Source organism: Petromyzon marinus, chromosome 1 (assembly GCF_048934315.1).
Source record: "Petromyzon marinus isolate PM22_M1 ecotype Great Lakes invasive population chromosome 1, UKy_Petmar_22M1.pri1.0, whole genome shotgun sequence".
Taxonomy (NCBI): Eukaryota; Metazoa; Chordata; class Hyperoartia; order Petromyzontiformes; family Petromyzontidae; genus Petromyzon; species Petromyzon marinus.
This window is the reverse complement of record NC_133667.1, coordinates 19,985,290-20,012,426: the sequence shown is the minus strand read 5'-3', so window position 1 is coordinate 20,012,426 and position 27,137 is coordinate 19,985,290. Positions and strand designations below refer to the sequence as shown.

At 40.2% G+C, this 27,137-nt stretch overlaps 1 protein-coding gene across 1 annotated transcript in view; it reads right to left on the bottom strand.

Moving 5' to 3' along the window:
- Window positions 1–27,137, bottom strand: part of LOC116951417 (immunoglobulin superfamily DCC subclass member 4-like) — a 346,431-nt gene that overhangs the window by 254,894 nt on the left and 64,400 nt on the right. Inside the window, exons 3-4 of the mRNA XM_032970032.2 lie at window positions 17,611–17,752; window positions 3,549–3,682 (exon numbers count right to left, since the gene is read on the bottom strand). Coding sequence (XP_032825923.2) covers window positions 3,549–3,682; window positions 17,611–17,752 — 276 coding nt within the window. The remainder of the gene's footprint in view (window positions 1–3,548; window positions 3,683–17,610; window positions 17,753–27,137) is intronic.

Sequence of the window (27,137 nt, the reverse complement as noted above, 5' to 3'; positions counted from 1 at the left end):
ATACTGTCTTTAATTTAAATTGTTCTCTGATCCACATGTACCCCTCTCTCTCTCTCTCAGTATAATTACATTTATGTACCTATCCACTTTTCGGCTTTTTATCTATTGAGCTATTTTCTTTGCCAGTGTCCATGTATGTCACCCGTTTGTTATTCGATGTGCAATGATTACAACCTTTCTTTTCTCGGGACATAGGTATGTTGCTTGTCATTATTAAGTTCAGTTTTATTTTTTAAAGCACACCGAACTACACTCATATACCGAGCTATTTCACGATCTTGATCCCAATCCGTCTTCAATAACTCGCATAGCTATGAATACTCTGATGTGTTATCCAGTCGTATCTCTCCGACAGATATATCCGATTCTTCAGTTTATTTGTTGTACGTGAATGATTATTTGCTCATATTTATTTTGAAGCCCACTTTTCAGTCTTCCTCATTACATTTCTCTATCGATTACCCTGTAAAATATATATATATCATGTTCTTCTTTAGGTACACTGGTATGTTGCTTTTCATTATCCAGTTCAGTTTTTCAATGGCACTTCAACCTGCTTTACTTTGCCTTTGAATTGTATCATCTTGAAACTGGCCCACCATCAATCACGGTCTTAGGCAAACAAACGTTGCTATGTTTTCCAATTGTGCCCAATAAAAATATGTCTACGCTGTGTTCGTCAAGGGGGTTTGTTGGACTGTGGCTTGCAACGCTGGTCAGTGCAGATTGTATGTATGTATGTTGAACTTCTTTCGCACCCTACGTAGCCAACCGTGCTAATAGGAGGTGCAGGCGAAGGACAACAAACTAAAAAAGGGGGCAGAGATTGGGTGAAGGGAGGGCACAGGATTGGTCCAGATACCGCACGCCGCTGACGCTAACCATGGCTGGGATTATAAATCAGGTTCCTTAGTTCATATCGAAGTGAACTCATCACTTTGCCACTACCCAACCCTCATCAGATAATATGTGATAAATCACAGGTAATGTATTACAGTATTTTGAAAGGCAACTCACAAGTTCTAGGCATCTGATTGTCAGTCGGTACAAATACTAACTTTTGCGAGTTGCACACCATGTATTAGGGCTGGGACAATTAGTCCAATAAAAATTGTTATTGACACATTTTTTGCGGTCGATTACTCGGACCCATTTTTTTTAAATTCCGGTGCCCCACATTGTGCCTATCAAAGGTGGGAAATCCCCTATGCCATGCCCAGCGTGATGAGGCTGATGATGCTTATGATTCTAGATTTGAAGCTTTCGTGACTGCAAGGATCCATACTCTTTGGTTCTATTCGGTAAAGTCACGTAGGTAAAAAATAAAACAACAAAAATCACGACGTTTCGGCCACAACACAAGTTGCCTTCATCATGATCATGATTACAACCTTTCATGATCATGATGAAGGCCACTTGTGTTGTGGCCGAAACGTCGTGATTTTTGTTGTTTTATTTTTTACCTACGTGACTTTACCGAATAGAACCAAAGAGTATGGATGCTTATGATGTAATCATGCCCCAACCATCACTCTCCTTCCAACAGTACACGTGGGAACAGAGGTGAGACTATTTTCCCATCTATTTTCATGTTAAATCTTGACTTAAAGCTTTCGTGACTGCAGGAATTCATATTTTTGGGTTTTTTGGTAAGGTCACGTCGATAGGTTTTTTGTTTCCTGAAGACGACCGCTTGTGTTGCGATCAAAACGTCGTAGTTTTATTTTTTTATTTTCTTTGAACCTGTCTACGTGCCTTTACCGAAAGACCCAAAGAATATTTTCATGTTGTCTGCATAGTCAAGTAATCGAATCCATCATCAGAAGAGTAACGAATGGCATAAATAATCGGATAACCCAGTTCTACTATAAAGCCTGCCCATGTTGTACATTTTGCTGAATTACACAGCCCACATGTTAAGGAATCCGAGTTGAATATACAACCTTTTTGAGTAATAATTGTGCCAGTGGAGCAAGTTTTTTTTTGTAAGCAGAGGCAGAACCTGCAATTAATCTCACTGCACACAAGCCACTGAAAATCTTCACACCAATTGTGATAATTATACAGTGAGTGGATCTGCCAGCAAGTTAGGAAGTCGATTATCCTCATAAATCCAGATATTGTAATACTTATACTTTCCCTGGCGGTGCTCTGGTCAGAGTGCTCAGCCTGCTACTGGAAGGTTGCAAGTTCAAACCCCAGTCAGGGGTAGACTCAGCCCATTAAACCACCAGAGTCACAAAGTGAGCGCCACTTGGGTGTAAAGTCAACTGAGGCCATGAACATGGTGGAATGTTGACCAGCAGTGATGAGCATTGTCTCATGCTTGTCTGAGCAGGGAGATACACTGACTTTGACTCGACATTAACTCTTGGCAGGTGGTAAATCCCCCCAAAAAATTAAATACGTAATAATAATTTATCGATGGACAGTAGAGAAGAACTTGGAATATTGGCAGACTATTTGGGTACCTTTTGTAGACTTGAATCATGAAATGATATTCTCAGAGAGATTGCATCTTCACACTCTGAAGCAACAGCTATTACTAGCGTGTCAGGGTATTCTAGATTTGAAGCTTTCGTGACTGCAAGGATTCATACTCTTTGGTTTTATTCGGTAAAGTCACGTAGGTAAAATATGTTAAGCGACATAAACACTGATGGCACCTTTCCCTCTGAAATTCACAATACGACAAACGTCACTCCCATTTATCACATCACATTTGCAGGTTTACTATGGAATCCCTCGCAATGTATTTAGCTGCCAAGAGACTATTGTGATTTTTGATGTTACGTGACTATAATTGATTCAACATCGATTTCGGTGTTAATTGTTAACATGCAAATTTCTGCGTGAGTTTGGTAAATAATGCATCATAATTTTTGGTCAGAAATATTGGTATGGAAATTATTGAGCCAATGTTTAAAAGCTAAGTAGTTAATCCTTCGATACACAGTGTTTTACATATCAAGTTTAAATGAAATGTATTTTTTATTGAAACAAAAGTTACATTTTAACTGGCTAGGAGTTATCAAAATAATGTGGCAATGACAGAGCCATGATAATTGAACAACTTTCTCACACAATATGGTATTGACACAACATTGTTATGATACATTATTTTACAAACTGACAGTCTGAAAGAGCAATTTGTCCAACTTTATAAGTGTAAATGATCCTCACATTATTACCCTTGAAGTTTTTGGAGGCAAAGTATGATTTTTCATCGCCTCTTTTGACAACTTCAAACGCAGTTGCTTTCTATTTAATATTTCTGGAAGATTTAATTACATTTCAGATGCACGCCATTTATTGTATTGGCTGAGATTGGCAATGAAATGGTGGCTAAAGAAGGGAACACACCCAAGAGGATGACCACTTCTGAGTGAGATGGATTGTGCCGGAGTGAGATGCATTGTGCTATCACAAGACCACGAGGCCATTGGAGATGTTGCAAAGAGGCTGATCACGATGTTGATGATCGCCATTAATATGCCACTGGCTCCCGCATTAAAGAGCACTGGGTGTCAATCGTCAGCTCGGCATACCCTGCTGCACAGTGAGGATGGCCTCAGGGCTGGTGCGTCGCCGTGCTGTGTTGGAGGCCACGCAGCGGTAGAGGCCAGCGTCGCTCGGCCGCACGTCACCCACGTGAAGCACCCCGCTGGGTAGTTCTGTGTGTCTAAAAGAAACAACATTAAAATTAGTGTTGTGTGAAGAAGTATCAGGGTTGCCTGCTGTGGCAGGAACCTCGCGCAAAGGTGCATTCACAACGGAGGTGGCAGGGTAGCTCAGCAGACTAATGCTGTGGCAGAGCAGTGCATCTGCACCACAGGGATCCTGGGTTAAAATCCGGGTTTCTTCCTCCTGTGATAAATCTGGATCCTGAATTGTAGTATAGTATTGTCATAAATACGGATAGTAGAGGCAGCTAAGACAATTCAGTACATGTAATAACCATGATTGAATAATTTTTGCTATTATCTAATCCAATTAATATTTATTTTGGGATTTACAAAAGTATAGGAGAATGAAAGATCCCCTCGACCCCATAGATAATATTAGGGTGCCACATAAGAGCAGTTGTACTGTAATATAGTATTCGTGTTTATTTGGATAGTATGACCGTTATGCTCATCACTAAAAGCTGTAATTCATTATATAAATTATGATGGAAATGTCATGTTACCACAATAACCAACAGCTATAATAGAGATGCTAATTACATGGAAATGGAGATTATATCAATAGGAAAAAAACAATCTTGATTTGAAGCTTTCGTGACTGCAACACTCATAAGATGATCATTTACTAAGATTCATGACACTAATTTTTCAGCAAACCCATAAAGACACTTAAGTGACCACAAGTCAGGGTGTATTTAAATAGTTTAACAATTGAATAAGCAACACTTAGAAAATAAAGCAATGAGCCTAGAAAAATTCATGAAGTAGTGTGAAAGATGAAAGGCTCAATTCTATTATATTTTCATTCAAGAGATAGATGCCAATGTCGCAGGCACAACATACTTGCTCATATGCTGGGCAGCTGGGCATACTATGAACTGACAGAGCCATTTCCCCTCCCATAGCTGCAATTTCTAAAATAATATTCTGAATTGCCTTGCATTTGTAAGGGAAAAGATGAAGCAGCTACTCATGTGGGAAGGGATATGAAAGGCTCAAAAAGTGTAAAACACATAGATTGAATAGTGTTTTAAAAAAAATACGGTATCTCAGTCTGACTGATTGAGCCTAAACAAATAATAATGAACATTAACAATCGTAGGTATACCTTCGTTTAGGATCTGTGAACCTCGCGAATGATCGATGCACCCAAGAATATTTCGTGTGCCTTTGGGCTCCACGAGTTTCAGAAATTAACACTTAGCCGTGAGAATGCTCCAAGGTACCCCATGTTCTGAGCTTCGCGAATCATTGATGAACGTCACGATTTCTCAGTTGCAATACCATACACCCATGGCGCTTTATTAGACTTCAATAATTACTGCTGTTTTGACCTAGTTTAACGTTGATTAGGCTCTTCGGTATTCACTGTATTTGGCTGATTATATTTCTCATGTTTCCTGATCTTTGTTTAACACGTAGGCTTTCGCGACCAATATTATTCACAATAAACGTTTTTGGGTTAGATCGCGTTATTTATGAAATTCTGCTGATCCTGAGCAGTGTTTGGTTAAGTTCCCTTACCCTATCTGTGGTCTCTATAGATTTAATTCTCACCCATTTCCCCTATTTGTTCTAACCTCATGAGCTGGAGCCCTTGTGCTGTCTCAACTACGGTTGTGTCTCTTCCCAGAGCATTTATGATTATGCTTTACCTTCTGTAATGTTTGCAAAAGTTGCGGGTTACGGTGGTTATCTAAAAATATGTTTTGTTACATTCAAATTTGATTTGTAAAGGTGTCCTCTAGTATATCTAGCTTATTTAACAGCCAGAGTCTGCAATAACGAGGCTGCAATCCAATGATATTTGCAGCCTTAGTCATTAAAACAGATTCAGAATATGTATTTATATTAGATAATCCGATGAGCTATAAGGCCCTTTTTCACAGATGTCCAGAAGTGGTGGGTCAGAACGTTACAGAAAAAATATACAAAAACACGATAGTAGTGCAAAGAATAGCAAAGATAAGCAAATCACTAAAAACATATAAATAAAGTTAAATATTTTTTTTATTCTATGGTTCTTTCGGTAAAGTCAAGTTCCTGATGACGACGGCTTGTGTTGCGATCGAAACGTCGGGATATTTTTTAATCACTTTCTTTTTATTATGAGTTGTTCTATCTACATGACTTTACCGAAAGAACCATTGAATATTAATTCCTGCAGTCACGAAAGTTTTAAGTCACTTTTATTTTACCAGGTAAAGCCCACTGAGCTATTAGCTTCTTTTTCAGGAGCAACCTGGCCACAAATGATAGCTCAACGAAGTGGCTGATCATGTGGAAATATATAACAGCCAAATACTCTAAACATATGCCCTGCGCTCATATTCATATATAAGATATAACCTATCATTAATTTGTATCATCTGATGAGTTTATTGTCTCTGATATATGAATGTATCATGATCCACGTGTTCCCTTATCTGGCTCTCTGTGTCAGTCCAAGCATGCGTCTCTCCATGCACTTTTCAGGTTTACATCTATATTCTTTGTCAGTTTCCATGTTTCTAGTCCATATCATGTCTGGCAACAAAGACTCTTTATTTAATCGTTTTGATCCCAATCCATTGTCAATAACTGCCCTCGGCACAAACATTCTGCTGTGCTTTCAGGTGGTGACCCTTCAGTGGCTATTTAATTGCGTTTAGAAAACTTGTTGTGTGTTGCTTTTATTGACAATTACGAACGGTGAATGAGTTCCTGCAGGATACATCGCTGGACGGGATAATTGCCAATGGACGAGACTGGTGATGGAGTGGCAGCCAAAGTAGAGATAAATTCAAGTGCAGAAGATGAATGGTAGCAGCACTGCACCATGAGGGAAGCGACAGCATGGGGAGGCCTCCATCCAGCAGTGGGTAGACAATGGCTGATGATTATTATTATTTCCATTTCTGACTTTTTATGTTGTGACTGGGCGTTACTGTTAACAAGCATTTTGCCACCAAACTGTTGAGAGTTTGAAGGTGTTTGGATAGTATAAACAAATAAAATGGTGTTCTTGTTAAAAGACATAACGGTTCAAGCGAGGAGATGTAGTAATAATTTATCGATGAACAGTAGAGAAGAACTGGGAATATTGGCAGAATATTTGAGTACGTTTTCTAGACTTTCAGCATAAAATTATATTCTAGGGAGAAGGCTGTGGGAACTTGGCCACAGTCTTGGCTTGTCATTAATTTTGCATTCATGAAGATGTGCACATCGGTCTGTTGTCGAGGTTCTGATGCGGTTGATGGTTCCACCAGTGTCTTTAAGGGGTATGTCAATGCCAGGAGGTGCGATGTTTGGGTCTAGACTTAGGTGCTTGTATACACGTGAGCACACAAGAACACACAGACAGGATAGATTTCCAAAAAGTGCTCTTATCAAGTACGATACAACAACAATACCTACATGCATTTAAATAATGTATGCACACGCTTCATATTCAAAATATGTAATTCTTTTGTCAGAGATTGGACTTGCATTTTATTTTTGTCCCATCATCACAGCAGTAACCTTTTTAAAGATAATTGGTTTAACGCTCTGTCATTACCCTTTGGAGGCTTTGAAAATGTATGCAAGGAATTAGCAAAGTGCACATCTGCCATATAATGGATCTTAGAGACACTGCGACATAAGTAGGTAATTACATTGCATAAGTAGTTACAATATACTACCAAGCACAATATGTACTCGTGAAATTATCCAAAGCACAGATGCAAAGATAAATCCAGATGGAAAGGCTCATTACCACCTTCATTATGATCATGTGTAAATTGTACACAGCCCGGTAATTACTTTTTGTGTTCTAGTAAAGCAATGGAATCCTATTAATAAAACATTAAAAAATTAGTCTTCCATAAAGACAAGCCATTTCATAAAATAGAGCAGTTATAATTAAGGACATTTTTTGTCCAAGATCTTATTCCTAATTAAAGACAGAGAATGGATTTCTCAACTTAGCCAAGTGGGATGTTTTGGTCTTTTTCTATAGGTTGGAAGCAATTTCGTTCTGCTTGGCAAGTACGCGATCATTTTTCAGTAGACAGTCATGGTTATATTCGCATTCTTGAAAAATAGGATTAAGCAGATGTAATTATATATTCTGCCTAAGTGCTGTGCGTAACTTACACAGGTTAAGGCACTTAACTGAACACAAATATGCCGACAATAATTCATGCTCAATGTGGAGATAGTAACATTAAAATTGCTCAGTGAGGCTCTAATTGTTGCAAATGATGGGGAAAATGTTGGCATCTGCACTGCTTTGCCTGGTTTAAGAGTGTACCTCACCGACTGTGCACCAAAGTGTACATCGCTGCATGTTGCCACTTAAAGGGGAAATAAGTCGCCATAGCAACCGCAAAGTGAAAAATCTGAGAACATTGCTGCCAGATAAGAACAATAATAATGTCTTACGACCGTGGAAACACCAACAAACATTTGTATTGCACGAAAAGTGTAAAGAAAATGAAAAATATTACACAAGGGACGCCCATCACTGGCCATTTTCCTTAACATTGTCCAAGTTAAAAGTAGATATTAACTATTAACATCCAACAAAATTATCCTCGATGTACCTACCCGAGAGGGGTGATTTTCTGAGTTAATTACCTACCAAGATTTGAAATTGCAACCTTCCAATTTATAGTTAAGCCCTCAAGCTACAGCCAAGGATTATTTGTCATCGTGCCAGCCAACTAGGGTTAAAAATATTATAGCAAAAACATAATTCCATGCATGTAGCCTTACTCATCAGTTGATATTCCTTACGGTGGCTAGTTTGTGAGTAACGTATCGAGGCCTCCACTCATAGTGAGGCAAAACTTCATGCATTATGCATGATTGTTAAGTGAATGATTCAAGTGACACTTGTGTGAATAACAGCACGGTGGACACACAATGGGGGCACTGTACTGCATTTCATTTTACGCACTGACCAGCAACAAGGTCACCACTAATTCACAGGAACATCACAGATGTTCACTGATTTATAATTGGTCCACCAATACGGACAATTTTTAAATAAACGGAGTCAGGGGGGTGATGAAAACTTATGACTTTTTACCATCAAAGTTTAAAGTGTTGTATCCGCTGATACTCCATTTATAAATTCACATTATGGAATGAATATGTTTCATATAGATATAATGTATTTGCCCATGATGAGCACCAAAGTAGTTTCCAGATGAGTTATGAGCCACGAACATATATTCTTTATGCCTTCGCTTATTATACGTGTGCCTGATACTGCCCAGACGAATTGCACCTGATGGCAGACCAGGAGAAAATAAGGGACGATAAGACAATGCCATTAGTGTGGAATGCCATTCATCTGCAAGCAGTTTGACTTTTGGGCAATGATAAGCTCATCATCACGGTCATAAATCTCCCCGAAGATCACTGAGCATTGCAAAGTAGTCACCACCTATTTGTGGTGTCGCGCGTCCGGCCAAAAAAAATATACCCGTGTAATTTCTCAAATCCCTACGCATTCTAGATCTCACTTTTTAATGACTGAAAATAAAAAAATAAAATTGTCCCAAATGAGACAGCCACTTGGTGCAGGGGACTTGTTAGCTCTGTCAGAAGGAGTACGTGAATATTGAACCAGCACCCCTGAGAGTCTGAATCGCACGCTCATGCTAAGCTAAACGCACGGCTAAGTGTGATAATTTGATATTCTCAGTTGGGTCACCCATGGTCGATTAAAAACAAAAATGAGCTCTGCACTTATTTCAGGAAAGATCAGCCGTAAGTTAATGTTTGCTCACGTGTTTGTATGACGCGTGAAATCACATTCAAGGACAAAGAAGAAATTCAACAGCAATGAAAAAAAATGCATGGAGGCCAGAAACAATTGGTAAAATATACGAAAACATTGTCTGAAACAGCAAAACATAACAGGGATGCCGGCATGTTTTTGCATGTTGAGATGACCACTATTCTTGAGAATATTCTGCACACAGCCCTGTGATAGTTACCAACTCAAAAGGGACAATACATGTATGCCACACTTACGGTTAATTTCAACTAGTAGCAAATACAAGGCTGCAGGCATAGTACAGTAACTGAAATAATGGTGTTGTCATCTTGACATGCAAACCATGCTGGAATTCCGGTTGATTGTCGCTAAAAACACCTATTTTTAACGAGTGAGTCATCTATTGTTGTAACAATGTCAATTGCATCAAAGCAGTAATCTTATATGAGGTATGCCCTAAGTGTTTCTGAGTATATGGGAAAAATATTTCTCTGCTGCTAGATGTCAGTACCATATTGGGGTTGTAATTGTGTGTAACAGTCAACTTTAATACAATACCTTAAATTTACATTTAAGAACAAATCCAAGTCCGCTTAAAATGTTAATAATTCTAATGTGCACTTATAAGCACCTTGCACAAATGTCTTAAAGCACTTTGTAAAATGTTTGGAATGTTATCTGATGTTTTTCTTTTTTGGATGAGTGCCCATTAATGTCATCAACACAATAGCAAGCACAGCTAAGGTTAAGAGTTTTTTTGTGGAATGGGTATTGCAGTATTAAAGCCTTGAATACAAAAGTTAACACACCAATCCCCCAAGATTCTTATTTTTTTAATGAAATTCACCAGTGCTCGCCTTGACCCTAGTGGCTAAAATGTGCAGCTCCTAATGCATGGTACACCTGTAAGTGTAATCTACGCATTTCACACATCATTAAAATACACATGTAATCACTTTCACTGTATACACAGGCTCAATCAACGGTGTAGTGGTAAAAAAATAGAAGTGTGTAAATGACGCCATAGTCCCAAAATGAGCAATGGGTAAGCACCATAATTCACCATAGCTCCAAATAGATACATTATTTGGCTGCTGCTGTAAATCCCCACGTATGATGATAAATAGCCACTTGGGCTTGGTCACATCTGAAAGAGAGCAAGTAGCTCAGTAGGCTTTACCTGGTAAATAAAATGCATTTTTTTAAAGGTAAACTCCTATTACCTGCAATAACCACTGACTAAATACTATGATCAATGTGATAAAGGCGAGAAAATAAGCACCCTTGATAACAAAAATACATTACCATCAACCCGCACAATGTTTATAGCAGAAATAATGGCAGTAAAATAGGTTATGTAGCCTGCTAACATGAGAGTATGGCTTCTAAGATGAAACAAAAATACATTTTTTAAACGTAATTACATCTCATGATAAATTAGCCACCTATGGAGCCTGTGCAGACAATCCAACCTTGCTCATGATGATGGCCTTGCCCTGTCATATAATTTTGGAAAAAGGTTGAAAATGGACGGAATAACATTTTTTTTTACATCCAATGCGAGAATCTGCAATCAAGTGTGATTACTGAAAAGTAAGGGTTGGGATGTCATCACACCCGGAAACAACTAATGGGGCAATCAAGCCTAACGACTCAAGCACTGCATAGTTTCTCCAATACACACACATCCATATAACAACATAGTATCGTCAAGGGTAGCATATGTAGTTGTAGCCAGAATGACAGAAAAACTGCTCAAATAAGACGGTCACCATAATTGTCAATGAAAGTAAAACGGTGTACACTGCAAAATGAAGTAATTTGGTATTTAATTCTAATAAAATGTTAAAATATAATGCATTGATCAACATTATAATAGTCTATGGATGGCTGAGCGGCCCAATAGACCATACCTAAATTGCCAGTAGGCGTGTGTAGGATTGATGCATTGACTACCACCACCAGTATTCTAATTCCCTAAGGCATTACTAAACTGTACTGTCCGCGGTAATGTGGATGTATAAGGTGCTTTTGTATAATTTGCAATCGTTGGCCATTACGTGCCATGACATGTGCCTTGTCATGAAAATTGTTAATCAAATACTGAGGTTTTCCTTTGCTAGATGGAAATCAATTGTAACTGTACGAAAGAACATCTGTGCTACACACTACAGACATACAACAGATGCACTTTCCTCACATTCAGGATTATCCACATTGGGGGCCTTATTATTTTGTATTCTCCAAGAAATCTTGCTCATTCTTCCTCAAAGAGGATATAGCATTTTAAAAGTTCACGTAAGAGATTTTATAAAAAAGTTTCAAGACCATTTCTTTACTTGACATATGTCTTCAAAGTAGACTTGCTATTTCCCCTGGAAACTTTAATGTTTATTTTTTTTCAATCATAACTGTGAACTGTTTCATCACCTGATTTGATGTTTTGAAGAAAATTTGGATCATCCTCACAATTTCGATTTCAGATCCTGGCCTCAGAGAAAAACATCACATCCCCAGATCCAACGTAATAATGTGCAGTCACTTGCTTTAAGAATATTCAGCCTCTTCAGCTACCTCTTGTATACCAATTGGCATGTCTGCATGCGCCAAATCATGAATTGTATCATTCACGTGTTAAGTTGTTGGGTGCCTCAGAGTATGAATGAACCTAAACAAAAAAAACCCTAATATTTCGTGTACTAATTATTATCGAAAAAATCTGAAGTTACATTTGAAGCAGAAATATTTCTGGCTCAATCCATTTAAGAAAATATATTATAGTCGAGTCATTGCAGTCTTGTGCCAATCTGCTTTTCGGCAAAACACCAGTAATTACACTCGCAATTTTTTTCGTTGCAAATTAAGCAGAGGCTTAACATGTTCACTATTCTGATTCTTTGTAATCACGTGGTGGGTGTTCTGTTACTAGTTTGCACTACTTCTGTTACAAATAAAATCGTAGGAATTTGAAACGCCTTGGGGAACCGTTGTTTTAAGTAAGTGCAGGCGTCGTGAAATATGACGCTATTAAACAATACCCCGCTATTGGGAAAGATGTTAAAAGGTCTTTTGCACATCCACTCTCAACTTTACAGCAGACAGAACACTTAGCTAATGCGTCACGTAAATTATGGAGCAGCTGGGTTCGGTGGAACGACCGATTCATGAAAAATGGCTCGGTGAGTTTGCGTGATGGCGCACGGGAGGGGGGGGGGGGGGGTTAATTCTGTGTCAGAGCTCTGAACTGCTACTGCCGGGACTCAGGGTTTTGAATCCAGGCAGTCACCCTTAATTAAAGCGGGTTATCAAATGCATTGAGTTTGTAGTCTCAGCCTGTCACCAATGTCTACAAAAGAAATCCCAATATATGATATTTGGGTTGTCACTCAACTCAGAATATTCCTGCTCTGGGTACTAAACTAAATTTGGTTATCATGTGACAATATGGGCAATAGACATATGGAAGTGACTTTGGATGCACTGCAGCCTTGTGACATCTTTTTTCTCTCTCCGGGGGAGGCTCCTCTTTAACACAAGGTTAATGCAGCACCCGTCGTCAGAGTCCAAAATGGAAATTTCTCTATCTCATAACACAGAGATAAACACACACATTTGGACACCTTACACCGCTAAAGAAGTGGGCAGAGTCTGTCAAGGATACGCAAATAAGAGGATATTTATTCTAATACCTGCAAAAATGTCTCATTTGCTACCTATTAACCACAATACACAATCAAAAATAATAAGAAAATGTTTCACTTTGACTATATTCACGCAATTAAACTATGTGCAAGGGGAGAGCATTCCTGTTAAGGATGTTTCCCTATGCCACACGGACGGTGGCACAGCTTAGCATAAGCCACTTGTTGCAGAAGTACATTGTTCGAATTCAGCGGCCGCCCTGGTTAATACTGTGGGCGTAATAACCGTGAGACTGCACGCCATCTGCTTCACAGTGTACATTAACGATCCCCTGATGTCATTCGTACGAGTAGGCCATTGTGTTGCTGACGTCAGGGCCTACATTTTTCCGAATTCTGAATTACCCAAAAGTTACTAGATTGGCATTATGCATAGCAACTATCACCCCTTACTGGCAGATTATCGATCCAGTTCACTCTTGCAAATGTGATTATTATGATCTCTTGAGTTGTCACCTGGTTAAATAAATATTTGATTTGCAAAAAACACACACAGAAGGGACTGATTTCACTGAACAATGAGTAAACTCATAAAAATGCTATTATTTAAAATATATATTATTTATCTAGATAAGCTTACTGAATTGCAAGACTGTTATTCAAGAGGGAACAATGACCATTCAGATTTAAAATGTGCATCCTCTCCATAAAGTTATCATGACAGACGAGCCTAACAATTACTGCCCTATCTCAATCATCTCCCCTCTTATCAATGTCTTTGAGAAGAGCTTAAAATTACAAATCACAAATTTCATCTCAGAATTTGCTCTATTTCATTCTAAGTCATCTGGATCTCGAGACAAATGTAGCACTGCCTCTTTGGCCCGCGATACTCTTGACTTCAACGGTCTTCAATCTTGGCATCGTTGCGTCATCCTTTGTCCAAAGTATTTTACACCGTGGATAATGCCATAATGTTGTAATGTATCTAAAAATGCGTACATTTTTTTAAAATTTTGCAATCACCCACTGGGTTTGCAACTACGTATCTTGCCGATTTAAAATGTTCTCTGTCAATAATACATCATCTCAGAGGTGCTCCATTCCTAAGGCAGTTCCTCGGGGCTCTGTGCTCGGCCTTATTCTGTTTTCTCAGTATGTCAACAATCTAAAGGCATCTCTGACTTTGACATTAAACCTTTTTTGCTGTTGATGACACAGCCCTGATGGCCTCCAGAAATTTCATGGTGGAGCTACAAAAGCATTTACAACAGGAACTTTGAGAATCTTCAACTTTAACTTAATGCTCTAAAACTAGTCCTTAATGCCAAAACGGCCAAATTGATGTTATTCTCGGGCTGCTCCAAACCTGTCTCGCCACTTACAGTAAGGGAAAACAAGTATTTGATCCCCTGCTGATTTTGTACGTGTGCCCACTGACAAAGAAATGATCAGTCTATAATTTTAATGGTAGGTTTATCTGAACAGTGAGAGACAAAATAACAACAAAAAAATCCAGAAAAACGCATGTCAAAAATGTTATAAATTGATTTGCATTTTAATGAGGGAAATAAGTATTTGACCCCCTCTCAATCAGAAAGATTTCTGGCTCTCAGGTGTCTTTTATACAGGTAACGAGCTGAGATTAGGAGCACACTCTTAAAGGGAGTGCTCCTAATCTCAGCTTGTTACCTGTTTAAAAGACACCTGCCCACAGAAGCAATCAATCAATCAGATTCCAAACTCTCCACTATGGCCAAGACCAAAGAGCTCTCCAAGGATGTCAGGGACAAGATTGTAGACCTACACAAGGCTGGAATGGGCTACAAGACCATTGCCAAGCAGCCTGGTGAGAAGGTGACAACAGTAGTGCGATTATTCGCAAATGGAAGAAACACAAAAGAACTGTCAATCTCCCTCGACCTGGGGCTCCATGCAAGATCTCACCTCGTGGAGTTGCAATGAGCATGAGAACGGTGAGGAATCAGCCCAGAACTACATGGGAGGATCTTGTCAATGATCTCAAGGCAGCTGGGACCATTATCACCAAGAAAACAATTTGAAACACACTACGCCGTGAAGGACTGAAATCCTGCAGCGCCCACAAGGTCCCCCTGCTCAAGAAAGCACATATACATGCCCGTCTGAAGTTTGTCAATGAACATCTGAATGATTCAGAGGACAACTGGGTGAAAGTGTTGTGGTCAGATGAGACCAAAATGGAGCTCTTTGGCATCAACTCAACTCGCCGTGTTTGGAGGAGGAGGAATGCTGCCTATGACCCCAAGAACACCATCCCCACCGTCAAACATGGAGGTGGAAACATTATGCTTTGGGGGTGTTTTTCTGTTAAGGGGACAGGACAACTTCACCGCATCAAAGGGACGATGGACGGGGCCATGTACCGTCAAATCTTGGGTGAGAACCTCCTTCCCTCAGCCAGGGCATTGAAAATGGGTCGTGGATGGGTATTCCAGCATGACAATGACCCAAAACACACGGCCAAGGCAACAAAGGAGTGGCTCAAGAAGAAGTACATTAAGGTCCTGGAGTGGCCTAGCCAGTCTCCAGACCTTAATCCCATAAAAAATCTGTGGAGGGAGCTGAAGGTTCGAGTTGCCAAACGTCAGCCTCGAAACCTTAATGACTTGGAGAAGATCTGCAAAGAAAGAGTGGGACAAAATTCCTCCTGAGATGTGTGCAAAACTGGTGGCCAACTACAAGAAACGTCTGACCTCTGTGAGTGCCAACAAGGGTTTTGCCACCAAGTACTAAGTCATGTTTTACAGAGGGGTCAAATACTTGACATGCGTTTTTCTGGATTTTTTGTTGTTATTCTGTCTCTCACTGTTCAAATAAACCTACCATTAAAATTATAGACTGATCATTTCTTTGTCAGTGGGAAAACGTACAAAATCAGCAGGGGATCAAATACTTTTTTCTCTCACTGTATGCATATTGTGGCTCTGGACTCACATCTTATTGAGCAGGTTGACAACTTTAAAATCGAGGCATTATCCTGGACTCGAAACTGTCTTTCAAGACCCACAATGATCAACATTCCATTATACCACTCCACTCTCCATTTGGCCCTTGACGCCCCCTGTAGAACCCATCATTCCAAGCTGTACATTAATTCAAATCTGTTCCCTCCTGGATATCCAGAGAGAGAGAGCACCACTGGGCTGTCTTCATCCTAAAGGTCCTCTTAAACAAATCCGCCAATTACCTAAAGGACCACTGAGTCCCTCTAACTCCCTCCCGTGGTCTCAGAAGTGCCTCCTTATTCCTACTAAAAATTCAATTTGCTGAAACTTTGTTTTGTAAAAAGTGTTTCCGGCATTGCTGCTCCGCGTTTCTGGAATACCCGTTGCGGCTCACCTACAGCTTGGCTCCCTCCCTTCACTCCCCCTCTTGACTTCCCTATTAAACCAAAACACAGAGCATACTTGCACCTATACCTAACTTCTTCTGGCGCTTCTTGCCTCCACGTGTGTGCACTGTGTATTTCGACTTGCGTGTGTTTATGTCACCGTTAGACGAAGATACAGAGCTTACGTGCACCTTTACTTAACTTGTCATGTTACATACTCTTTTGGTTCTTTCGGTAAAGTCACGTAGGTATAACCGAAAGAACCAAAGAGTTTGGATTCCTGCAGTCACGAAAGCTTCAAATCAAGATGGTCCTATTACGCTTGTACTGATTTTGACTCGTGCGTTTCTTTGACACCACGGATCTCCCATGTAAAATGGCCAAGCAACTGGCAAAACGGCACCACGGTGTAATACATGAAATAAACCTAAACTTAGAACCCACAAATATATGACAGGGTGGCACTCAACTGTCATTTCCTCACCTGTGTGGCCCCACCCCTGCACCACCGAGCAAGCCATGGTCATCACTCATCCTAATACGGTAAAAATCCAGGTGCGCTAACATGCAAATTCGTTGCCATTTGCCCCCCCCCCCCCCCACCAATGTAATGCAATGTTAGTCCGCTTATAATAGAACTGTGCTTATATAAGGTTTGCTTGTAACCAGCTTCCATGAAACCAGAAAAAAACACTGCCTAACTTCTGAAATCCAATGAGATCAGGGTGTCACGGTAGCAAGATGGTAATAGCCGCGCCTGGTATACAGGTCATGGATTCTATCCTGACCCTGACGCCTGTATATTTGGAGTTTGCATGTTCTCCCCCGTGGTCGCGTGGATTTTTCTCCAGATCCTCCGGTTTTTCCCTCCACATGTAGAAACGTGTGTTTAAGAGTATTTGGCCGCTTTACATTTCCACGTGGTAAGCCACTTCGTTGAGCTATCGTTTATGACCAGTTTGCTCAGTGGGCCTTACCTGGTAAAATAAAAAAATATATATATAAAAACATGTTTTTTTTCATTAAAGGTGAGTTGATCAGAGGCAACAATACCGCGGTGCAATAAACTGTAGCGACAATGTTTGATCAGTGGGTGTAATTGGGTGTTCTGGGACGCGGCCGTGCAGCTTTGTGAGTGGGCGCATGCCCCTCTCGCACCTGGCGTCGGTGACGATAGGTGCACGGTTTTTCTCCCAGCGGATGCTCGGCTCCGGCAGGCCTCGGATCCGACACTGGAAACGCGCCACTCTGCCCTCCTGCACCGTCTGAGACGCGGGATGCTGCTGGAACCGCGGCAGCGCTGTGGGGGTGTTTGTGGATGCACACGAGTCCCACGCGCATACTTAAGCGTAAGGGAACACGCACAAAGACATATATGCAATACATGGCCAATAGCTTCAGAAGTGCATTTATATGCGCGTTAAAACAAAAATCTGCTTTTGTGCGCAAACAGACAAGTAGAATGGTCCTGCATTAGACATCAAAGTTTTTTTTTTTTCCCCAACAATCTTTGACTGATGGGTTATGGTGCACGCTGCCTATGCAGTCTTCATCATCGGTCACTGGGTTCCTGCGCTGTGCACTGATTGACATTTTTAAGGTATTGTCATACAATCAGGGAAAAATCAAAAGTATCATGTGGCTAAACACACCATCCAGTCATCTGACTGTGGAAGACTAAATCACAAAGGACCAATGACATCCCTTGGCTGGGCCAACTTCATGTTTGGCAAAGAACACAAGGGATGGGTCCCAAAGTAAAACATCAGTCAGCACTGAAGCGCTTTTGTTCAGAGGCGAATTAGCACCAATTTTAGTTGTATAAATAAACAAATAAATGCATAGCTTATTAGCAATGTAAAATATGGTAAATATTTGTTTTGGTCTTTCGGTAAAGCCACGTATAAATAGTTTCGTTTTTAATCGTTGTTTAGTCATTTTAGTGTTCTCCACAAGTCCGGCAACCATGGGGAAGACCCAAGAGCAGATGGTGTGAGACTGCTAGGGCAGATCTTGGCGGTCGCGTGTTTACTTTATGACAGCCGCGGGATCTAGTGGAAGGTAGAAAAAGCATTCAGGAAGTGCGGTGACAACAAGGGATTTGGCCATGATGACATCTTGATCTTGAAAAACAAAACAAAAACAGATGAGATAAGTGTTCTTTGGATCTTTCGGTAAAGCCACGTAGAAAGAAAAAAGAATATGAATTCCTGCAGTCACGAAAGCTTCAAGTCAAGATGAGATAAGGTTGAAGTGCTTTTTAAAAGTGAACTACTTAATAGTGAAACACGACTTACCGATGTGGCAAACGAAGTAAGTCACAGGTCATCACTGCTCAATATTTTCAGTTTAACTTAAGCCTTGCAGGATGTACAAGCAGCGCTGGACATCATGATCAACGCTTTACATACTAAACGATCAAGTATATACTGATCAGCTGTTAAGCATATCACTCGATGTTGATTGGGTCACATTCCAACCGATGCTCATTCGATACAATCATCTGTTCTGAACCAACTATGCACTCCTACTATCCACCATGGCAGTTTTCATACCGTAAATAAAATACCTCCAAGATACTTTAATTGTTCATTAAATGACTCATTTGCGCTGGGCAGTAATCGAACTCAACCAGATTTGGTGTGCGAATGACCTCGTCAAGGAGCATAAACCATCACGCGAACTTCGGTCATGATCGCAGCGGCTTTTGGCTGCGAGCCATCGAACAAAGACGGCCACTGCATCGCGCGGCGCTTTCAGATGCGCTTCTGCGGCCGTCTGGAACGCTCTTCCTTCCAATATTAGGAAGCCACTGGAGCTATGCACTTTTAAATTTAAATTGAAAACTCATTTCTTTCAATGTTTTTGTAGTTAGTTTGTTGTCCTTCCCCCCGCACCCCAATTAGCACGGTTGGCTACGTAAGGTGCGAAAAAAGTTCCACATACATACATACAGACATATACTGGTTCACACAAGTTTAAATATATACTGTATCACATTCATATGCTTGCAGTCAAAATCATATGCACATACACAATCAAGATCACACGAATAATATGCAATGTGTTTGTCTAAAAAGGTTGCACTTTATTAAAAATATAAATATATGTACAGTGTGCAGTGTTTAAACAAGGTATGTTCATCCGTGAACAAATCGTTGTTTATATATTTAAAGATATTAAACAGCTGGAAATGGTATTGTGATTTAATTGTACAGTCTCCTAAAATATAAATGTACAATAAAAAACAGTTAAACACATAGTTAGAACCAATTCCATTTTATATGTAATATCCGCTAAGCATCAATAGTCTTAGTAGTATTAATCTAAGAAGCAGTAAATTTTATGAAATTTGAATGAAAAAATCTCCTCCCATTCTCATGCAATAATCAAGAGCGCAATTACATGTATTATGATTTAGGCTCACGCACATGAATACACGTCACTTATTTTATTCCTTCAAATTTTACTCATTCATTTGCATTTTTTTTAAATGCATTGTCCCCACTGACTCACCTTTAAGCCCCAAATCCACGTGAAAATTGCCACTTCTCAATTTTAATATATTTCACACTACCTAAGCGATTACCTCCCCTCCGACAGCTTCCACACTTTTTGATGTCCACTGGCCACATTCCACATTGGACTGAAAAGAACACGTTTTTATGCATCGTTTGTATGCATTTAAAATATGGTCAGAAATGTCTAATGGATTAATTCTGTTAATTTATCTTTCTGTAGTGGAGGATCACGATAAGTCTCATGAAGACAATCCAATATAAACTAAACCTCAGTATATTATGTACTGACCCTATTCAAATTGGTCAAAACTAGGTGATAAAAAACGGCTAAATAAAATACAAAACCCTTGGCCAAGGCGGTGACATCACATTCCACACCTCACAAGTCGTCACGTGATATAATCTCTTCGAAGACAATGTCATTTATCGTCTCCGGCCATAATCATCAACCCACTTCTGGATAAACGTCGTCCCAAGTCAGCAGAAACCCACCCAGCACCTGCACACGAGTTAATTTCATCGCTCCATCTCCTTGGTGCATGTCCTCGAGTGCATTCCCTTCCTTGGCTGCCACTCCATTATTGGTGTCGACCCCCTGGCAACCACCTCTCCAAGCGATGCGTCGCTGCTCAAATGCAATAACTTTCCTTCACAGTCAATACAATGTCTTAAACCTGCATGTGTTCTCTAACCCACGTGCTCCTCTTTCTCTCTCCTTCAATGCGATTCAAAGCACGAACCTCTCCATGCTTCTCTGCACGTTTTCCATTCTTTGCACACCTTTCATTGTCTTAATTTAATGTCCATATTTCTCATCCATATGTCATAGCATAGAGTGCAAGGTCATATCAAGGACAAAAAGCCTTTTCGAAAAGGATTCCCAGAATCTATGAATATGCATTATTTGTCTTGATATTTTTACATGTTTAGGAATATATACTTTTTTAATGTATTTTTGTTCTACAATTATTTCGCTGAAAATTACATGTTGGTTACATTATATCTACTGGTGTCACAGTCAGAAATGACAATTACTATCTATTATTTCCAAATCAAATTGACAAAGAATTGTAAGCCAAAAATCAATGAACTAGCTTTGCCATTGTCGATCACGTGAAATTCTCAATTTACAACGTTAAGTATTTCAGTGACTATTGCGTTCACTTGAAATGTAAAAGTGTGTGCACAATTGTTGAAACACTGTAAAAAAAGTATGCTTAATCATAGATGTGATCAATGTGTGAATGCGTGTGCAATGTGTAGAGTGATAAACAAACATTTACTGCTGCGTACAAACAATACGTAAGTGTGTTATTAATCGAACACTGGCACCAACAACATATTTTGTGATATTGCAGCAATGTGCCTTGTGTAAATCACACCATAATTTGTCATATCACATAATGTAAAAGCATGAAAGACATATGATGCAATTTGTAATTTAGAGCACATTTGAGGTACCACATTAATACACATGCATGCATACACCCCTGCACATTCATGTACATGCAGATTCATTCTGCATGCAGAGGCACACTTATATGAACAAAAAAGGCAAATACTCATTTTAGAATGAATACCATTACGACAAAGAAGGACTTTCATGAAAAGTAAAATGTTACAATATGTTCAAGTCTCATATAAAACACAAAATAGTACAATACCATGCAAAGTACACAAAGGGGCTAAAACATGCATCTGAAACAAACCACTTTAAAAAATGTCAATAGAAAATAGTCATCTACATGTTGATGAGGCCAGCTTCAGGAGGTATTTCAGTCTGTCATTGGAAAGCCTCGCCTATTTTGTGCTGTTTTTTTTTATTCAAAGAGCGGTTACAATGAAATATTAAGGAATTTTAATAGGCTAAGACACAGAACCCAATTTGTACCTTTAATTGGAAGAGTAATGTGTAAATGCCAGTGGGGAACCTTTCGCTTGACAACTCTCCTGCAGGGAAATGCAATTAAATACCTTCACACACTTCTGTTTGTCCGTTTCGGGTTACCGGCAGAAGGAGGTGTGGGATCCACAGCAGTTCCATCAGCAGGTTTCGCCTCTGCTTTCCCAGACTAATGATGCATAGCTGATTTGACAGCAGTCACTAATTGCCTGGCAGTTCAATTTGCACACCGCACCAGTGTGGCTGCTTGACCAGCTCGAGGAAAAAGGGCACTTGTTGAATCCACTCTGGTGGAATTAATAATAATAATAAAAAAAGCGGAGGTAGAAAGGGTCACGATGTAATTATTGTATTTTATTTTTAAAGCACTTTGCAAGTGAAATACATGCTATTTACATAATTCAAGCTTTCGGGGGTTTTGAAATAAAAGATGGGTATGCTGAGATGCGTTTTTTTTACACTGTACGCATTATGTTTTTGCATTATATATTCAAACCACTCTGTCTCCCAGCCACACAAGTTTGAGGCGAATCGTATAAGGTCTTGAGGAGTGGATTTATCTTACATGGAATTACATAACAACCAAGACTTTCCTGCAGCCCTTATCTGCACAAAGAACCGCAATTTCACCTGAAGTCGGCAAAACCTATCCCAAGATGTTCCTATTATCACCTCTGATTAGCACACAACAACGCAAATTGTGAATTTGTGTTACGTAATGTCGTGTCGAACAAATTCATTTCATGCTAATCTCCCTCCCTAATCTCTCTATCTCCCTAATCTCCCCCGTGAACACAACTTGACGTGCTTGTGTCCGGGGGTGAAATTCCTTTCCAGCTCAGACCCCGCTTGCTTGCGTGCCCATCGCCACATAAATAACCTCCTTGTTGTTGTAACAGCTCTCTCGCTGTGTTCTTCCTACACTACATCTATAACCTCGTTGTTGTAACAGCTCTCTAGCTGTGTTGTTACTTCACCACATCTATAACCTCCTTGTTGTTGTAACAGCTCTCTCGCTGTGTTCTTCCTTCACTACATCTATAACGTCTTGTTGTTGTAACATCTCTCTCGCTGTGTTCTTCCTACACTACATCTATAACGTCTTGTTGTTGTAACAGCTCTCTCGCTGTGTTGTTCCTTTACTACATCTATAACCTCCTTGTTGTTGTAACAGCTCGCTCGCTGTGTTGTTCCATCGCCACATCTATAACCTTGTTATTGTTGTAACAGCTCTCTCGCTGTGTTGTTCCTTCACTACATCTATAACGTCTTGTTGTTGTAACAGCTCTCTCGCTGTGTTATTCCTTCACTACATCTATAACCTTGTTGTTGTTGTTGTAACAGCTCTCTCGCTGTGTTGTTCCTTCACCACATCTATAACCTTGTTGTTGTAACAGCTCTCTCGCTGTGTTCACCCTCCACTACATCTATAACCACCTTGTTGTTGTAACAGCTCTCTCGCTGTGTTTTCCTTCACCACACCTATAACCTTGTTGTTGTTGTTGCAACAGCTCTCTCGCTGTGTTGTTCCTTCACTACATCTATAACCTTGTTGTTGTAACAGCTCTCTCGCTGTGTTCTTCCTACACCACATCTATAACGTCTTGTTGTTGTAACAGCTCTCTCGCTGTGTTCTTCCTACACTACATCTATAACGTCTTGTTGTTGTAACAGCTCTCTCGCTGTGTTGTTCCATCGCGACATCTATAACCTTGTTATTGTTGTAACAGCTCTCTCGCTGTGTTCTTCCTACACCACATCTATAACCACCTTGTTGTTGTAACAGCTCTCTCGCTGTGTTGTTCCTTCACCACATCTATAACCTTGTTGTTGTAACAGCTCTCTCGCTGTGTTCTTCCTACACCACATCTATAACCTCCTTGTTGTTGTAACAGCTCTCTAGCTGTGTTGTTCCTTCACTACATCTATAACCTTGTTGTTGTAACAGCTCTCTCGCTGTGTTCACCCTTCACTACATCTATAACCTCGTTGTTGTAACAGCTCTCTCGCTGTGTTATTCCTTCACTACATCTATAACCTCCTTGTTGTTGTAACAGCTCTCTCGCAGTGTTGTTACTTCACTACATCTATAACGTCTTGTTGTTGTAACAGCTCTCTCGCTGTGTTCACCCTTCACTACATCTATAACGTCTTGTTGTTGTAACAGCTCTCTCGCTGTGTTCTTCCTACACTACATCTATAACCTCCTTGTTGTTGTAACAGCTCTCTCGCTGTGTTCTTCCTACACCACATCTATAACCACCTTGTTGTTGTAACAGCTCTCTCGCTGTGTTGTTCCTTCACCACATCTATAACCTTGTTGTTGTAACAGCTCTCTCGCTGTGTTCTTCCTACACCACATCTATAACCTCCTTGTTGTTGTAACAGCTCTCTCGCTGTGTTCTTCCTACACCACATCTATAACCTCCTTGTTGTAACAGCTCTCTAGCTGTGTTGTTCCTTCACTACATCTATAACCTTGTTGTTGTAACAGCTCTCTCGCTGTGTTCACCCTTCACTACATCTATAACCTCCTTGTTGTTGTAACAGCTCTCTCGCTGTGTTATTCCTTCACTACATCTATAACCTCCTTGTTGTTGTAACAGCTCTCTCGCTGTGTTGTTACTTCACTACATCTATAACGTCTTGTTGTTGTAACAGCTCTCTCGCTGTGTTCACCCTTCACTACATCTATAACGTCTTGTTGTTGTAACAGCTCTCTCGCTGTGTTCTTCCTACACTACATCTATAACCTCCTTGTTGTTGTAACAGCTCTCTCGCTGTGTTGTTCCTTCACTACATCTATAACCTTGTTGTTGTAACAGCTCTCTCGCTGTGTTGTTCCTTCACTACATCTATAACCTTGTTGTTGTAACAGCTCTCTCGCTGTGTTCTTCCTTTACTACATCTATAACGTCTTGTTGTTGTAACAGCTCTCTCGCTGTGTTGTTCCTTCACCACATCTATAACCTCCTTGTTGCTGTAACAGCTCTCTCGCTGTGTTCGTCCTTCACCACATCTATAACCTTGTTGTTGTAACAGCTCTCTCGCTGTGTTCTTCCTACACTACATCTATAACCTCCTTGTTGTTGTAACAGCTCTCTCGCTGTGTTGTTCCTTCACTACATCTATAACCTTGTTGTTGCAACAGCTCTCTCGCTGTGTTGTTCCTTCACTACATCTATAACCTTGTTGTTGTAACAGCTCTCTCGCTGTGTTCTTCCTACACCACATCTATAACGTCTTGTTGTTGTAACAGCTCTCTAGCTGTGTTCTTCCTTTACTACATCTATAACGTCTTGTTGTTGTAACAGCTCTCTCGCTGTGTTGTTCCTTCACCACATCTATAACCTCCTTGTTGCTGTAACAGCTCTCTCGCTGTGTTCGTCCTTCACCACATCTATAACCTTGTTGTTGTAACAGCTCTCTCGCTGTGTTCGTCCTTCACCACATCTATAACCTCCTTGTTGTTGTAACAGCTCTCTCGCTGTGTTCGTGCTTCACCACATCTATAACCTTGTTGTTGTAACAGCTCTCTCGTTGTGTTCTTCCTTCACATCTATAACCTCCTTGTTGTTGTAACAGCTCTCTCGCTGTGTTCGTCCTTCACCACGTCTATAACCTCCTTGTTGCTGTAACAGCTCTCTCGTTGTGTTCGTCCTTCACTACGTCTATAACCTCCTTGTTGTTGTAACAGCTCTCTCGCTGTGTTATTCCTTCACTACATCTATAACCTCCTTGTTGTTGTAACAGCTCTCTCGCTGTGTTGTTACTTCACTACATCTATAACCTTGTTGTTGTAACAGCTCTCTCGCTGTGTTCTTCCTTCACTACATCTATAACGTCTTGTTGTTGTAACAGCTCTCTCGCTGTGTTATTCCTTCACTACATCTATAACCTCCTTGTTGTTGTAACAGCTCTCTCGCTGTGTTCGTCCTTCACCACATCTATAACCTCCTTGTTGTTGTAACAGCTCTCTCGCTGTGTTCGTCCTTCACTACATCTATAACCTCCTTGTTGTTGTAACAGCTCTCTCGTTGTGTTCTTCCTTCACATCTATAACCTCTTGTTGTTGTAACAGCTCTCTCGCTGTGTTATTCCTTCACCACATCTATAACCTCTTGTTGTTGTAACAGCTCTCTAGCTGTGTTATTCCTTCACTACATCTATAACGTCTTGTTGTTGTAACAGCTCTCTCGCTGTGTTATTCCTTCACTACATCTATAACCTCCTTGTTGTTGTAACAGCTCTCTCGCTGTGTTCGTCCTTCACCACATCTATAACCTCCTTGTTGTTGTAACAGCTCTCTCGCTGTGTTATTCCTTCACTACATCTATAACCTCCTTGTTGTTGTAACAGCTCTCTCGCTGTGTTCTTCCTTCACATCTATAACCTCTTGTTGTTGTAACAGCTCTCTCGCTGTGTTATTCCTTCACCACATCTATAACCTCTTGTTGTTGTAACAGCTCTCTAGCTGTGTTATTCCTTCACTACATCTATAACGTCTTGTTGTTGTAACAGCTCTCTCGCTGTGTTATTCCTTCACTACATCTATAACCTCCTTGTTGTTGTAACAGCTCTCTCGCTGTGTTCGTCCTTCACATCTATAACCTCCTTGTTGTTGTAACAGCTCTCTCGCTGTGTTATTCCTTCACTACATCTATAACCTTGTTGTTGTAACAGCTCTCTCGCTGTGTTATTCCTTCACTACATCTATAACCTCCTTGTTGTTGTAACAGCTCTCTCGCTGTGTTATTCCTTCACTACATCTATAACCTCCTTGTTGTTGTAACAGCTCTCTCGCTGTGTTATTCCTTCACTACATCTATAACCTCCTTGTTGTTGTAACAGCTCTCTCGCTGTGTTATTCCTTCACTACATCTATAACCTCCTTGTTGTTGTAACAGCTCTCTCGCTGTGTTATTCCTTCACTACATCTATAACCTCCTTGTTGTTGTAACAGCTCTCTCGCTGTGTTATTCCTTCACTACATCTATAACCTTGTTGTTGTTGTAACAGCTCTCTCGCTGTGTTATTCCTTCACTACATCTATAACCTCCTTGTTGTTGTAACAGCTCTCTAGCTGTGTTCGTCCTTCACTACATCTATAACCTCCTTGTTGTTGTAACAGCTCTCTCGCTGTGTTCGTCCTTCACTACATCTATAACCTCCTTGTTGTTGTAACAGCTCTCTCGCTGTGTTGTTCCTTCACTACATCTATAACCTCCTTGTTGTTGTAACAGCTCTCTCGCTGTGTTGTT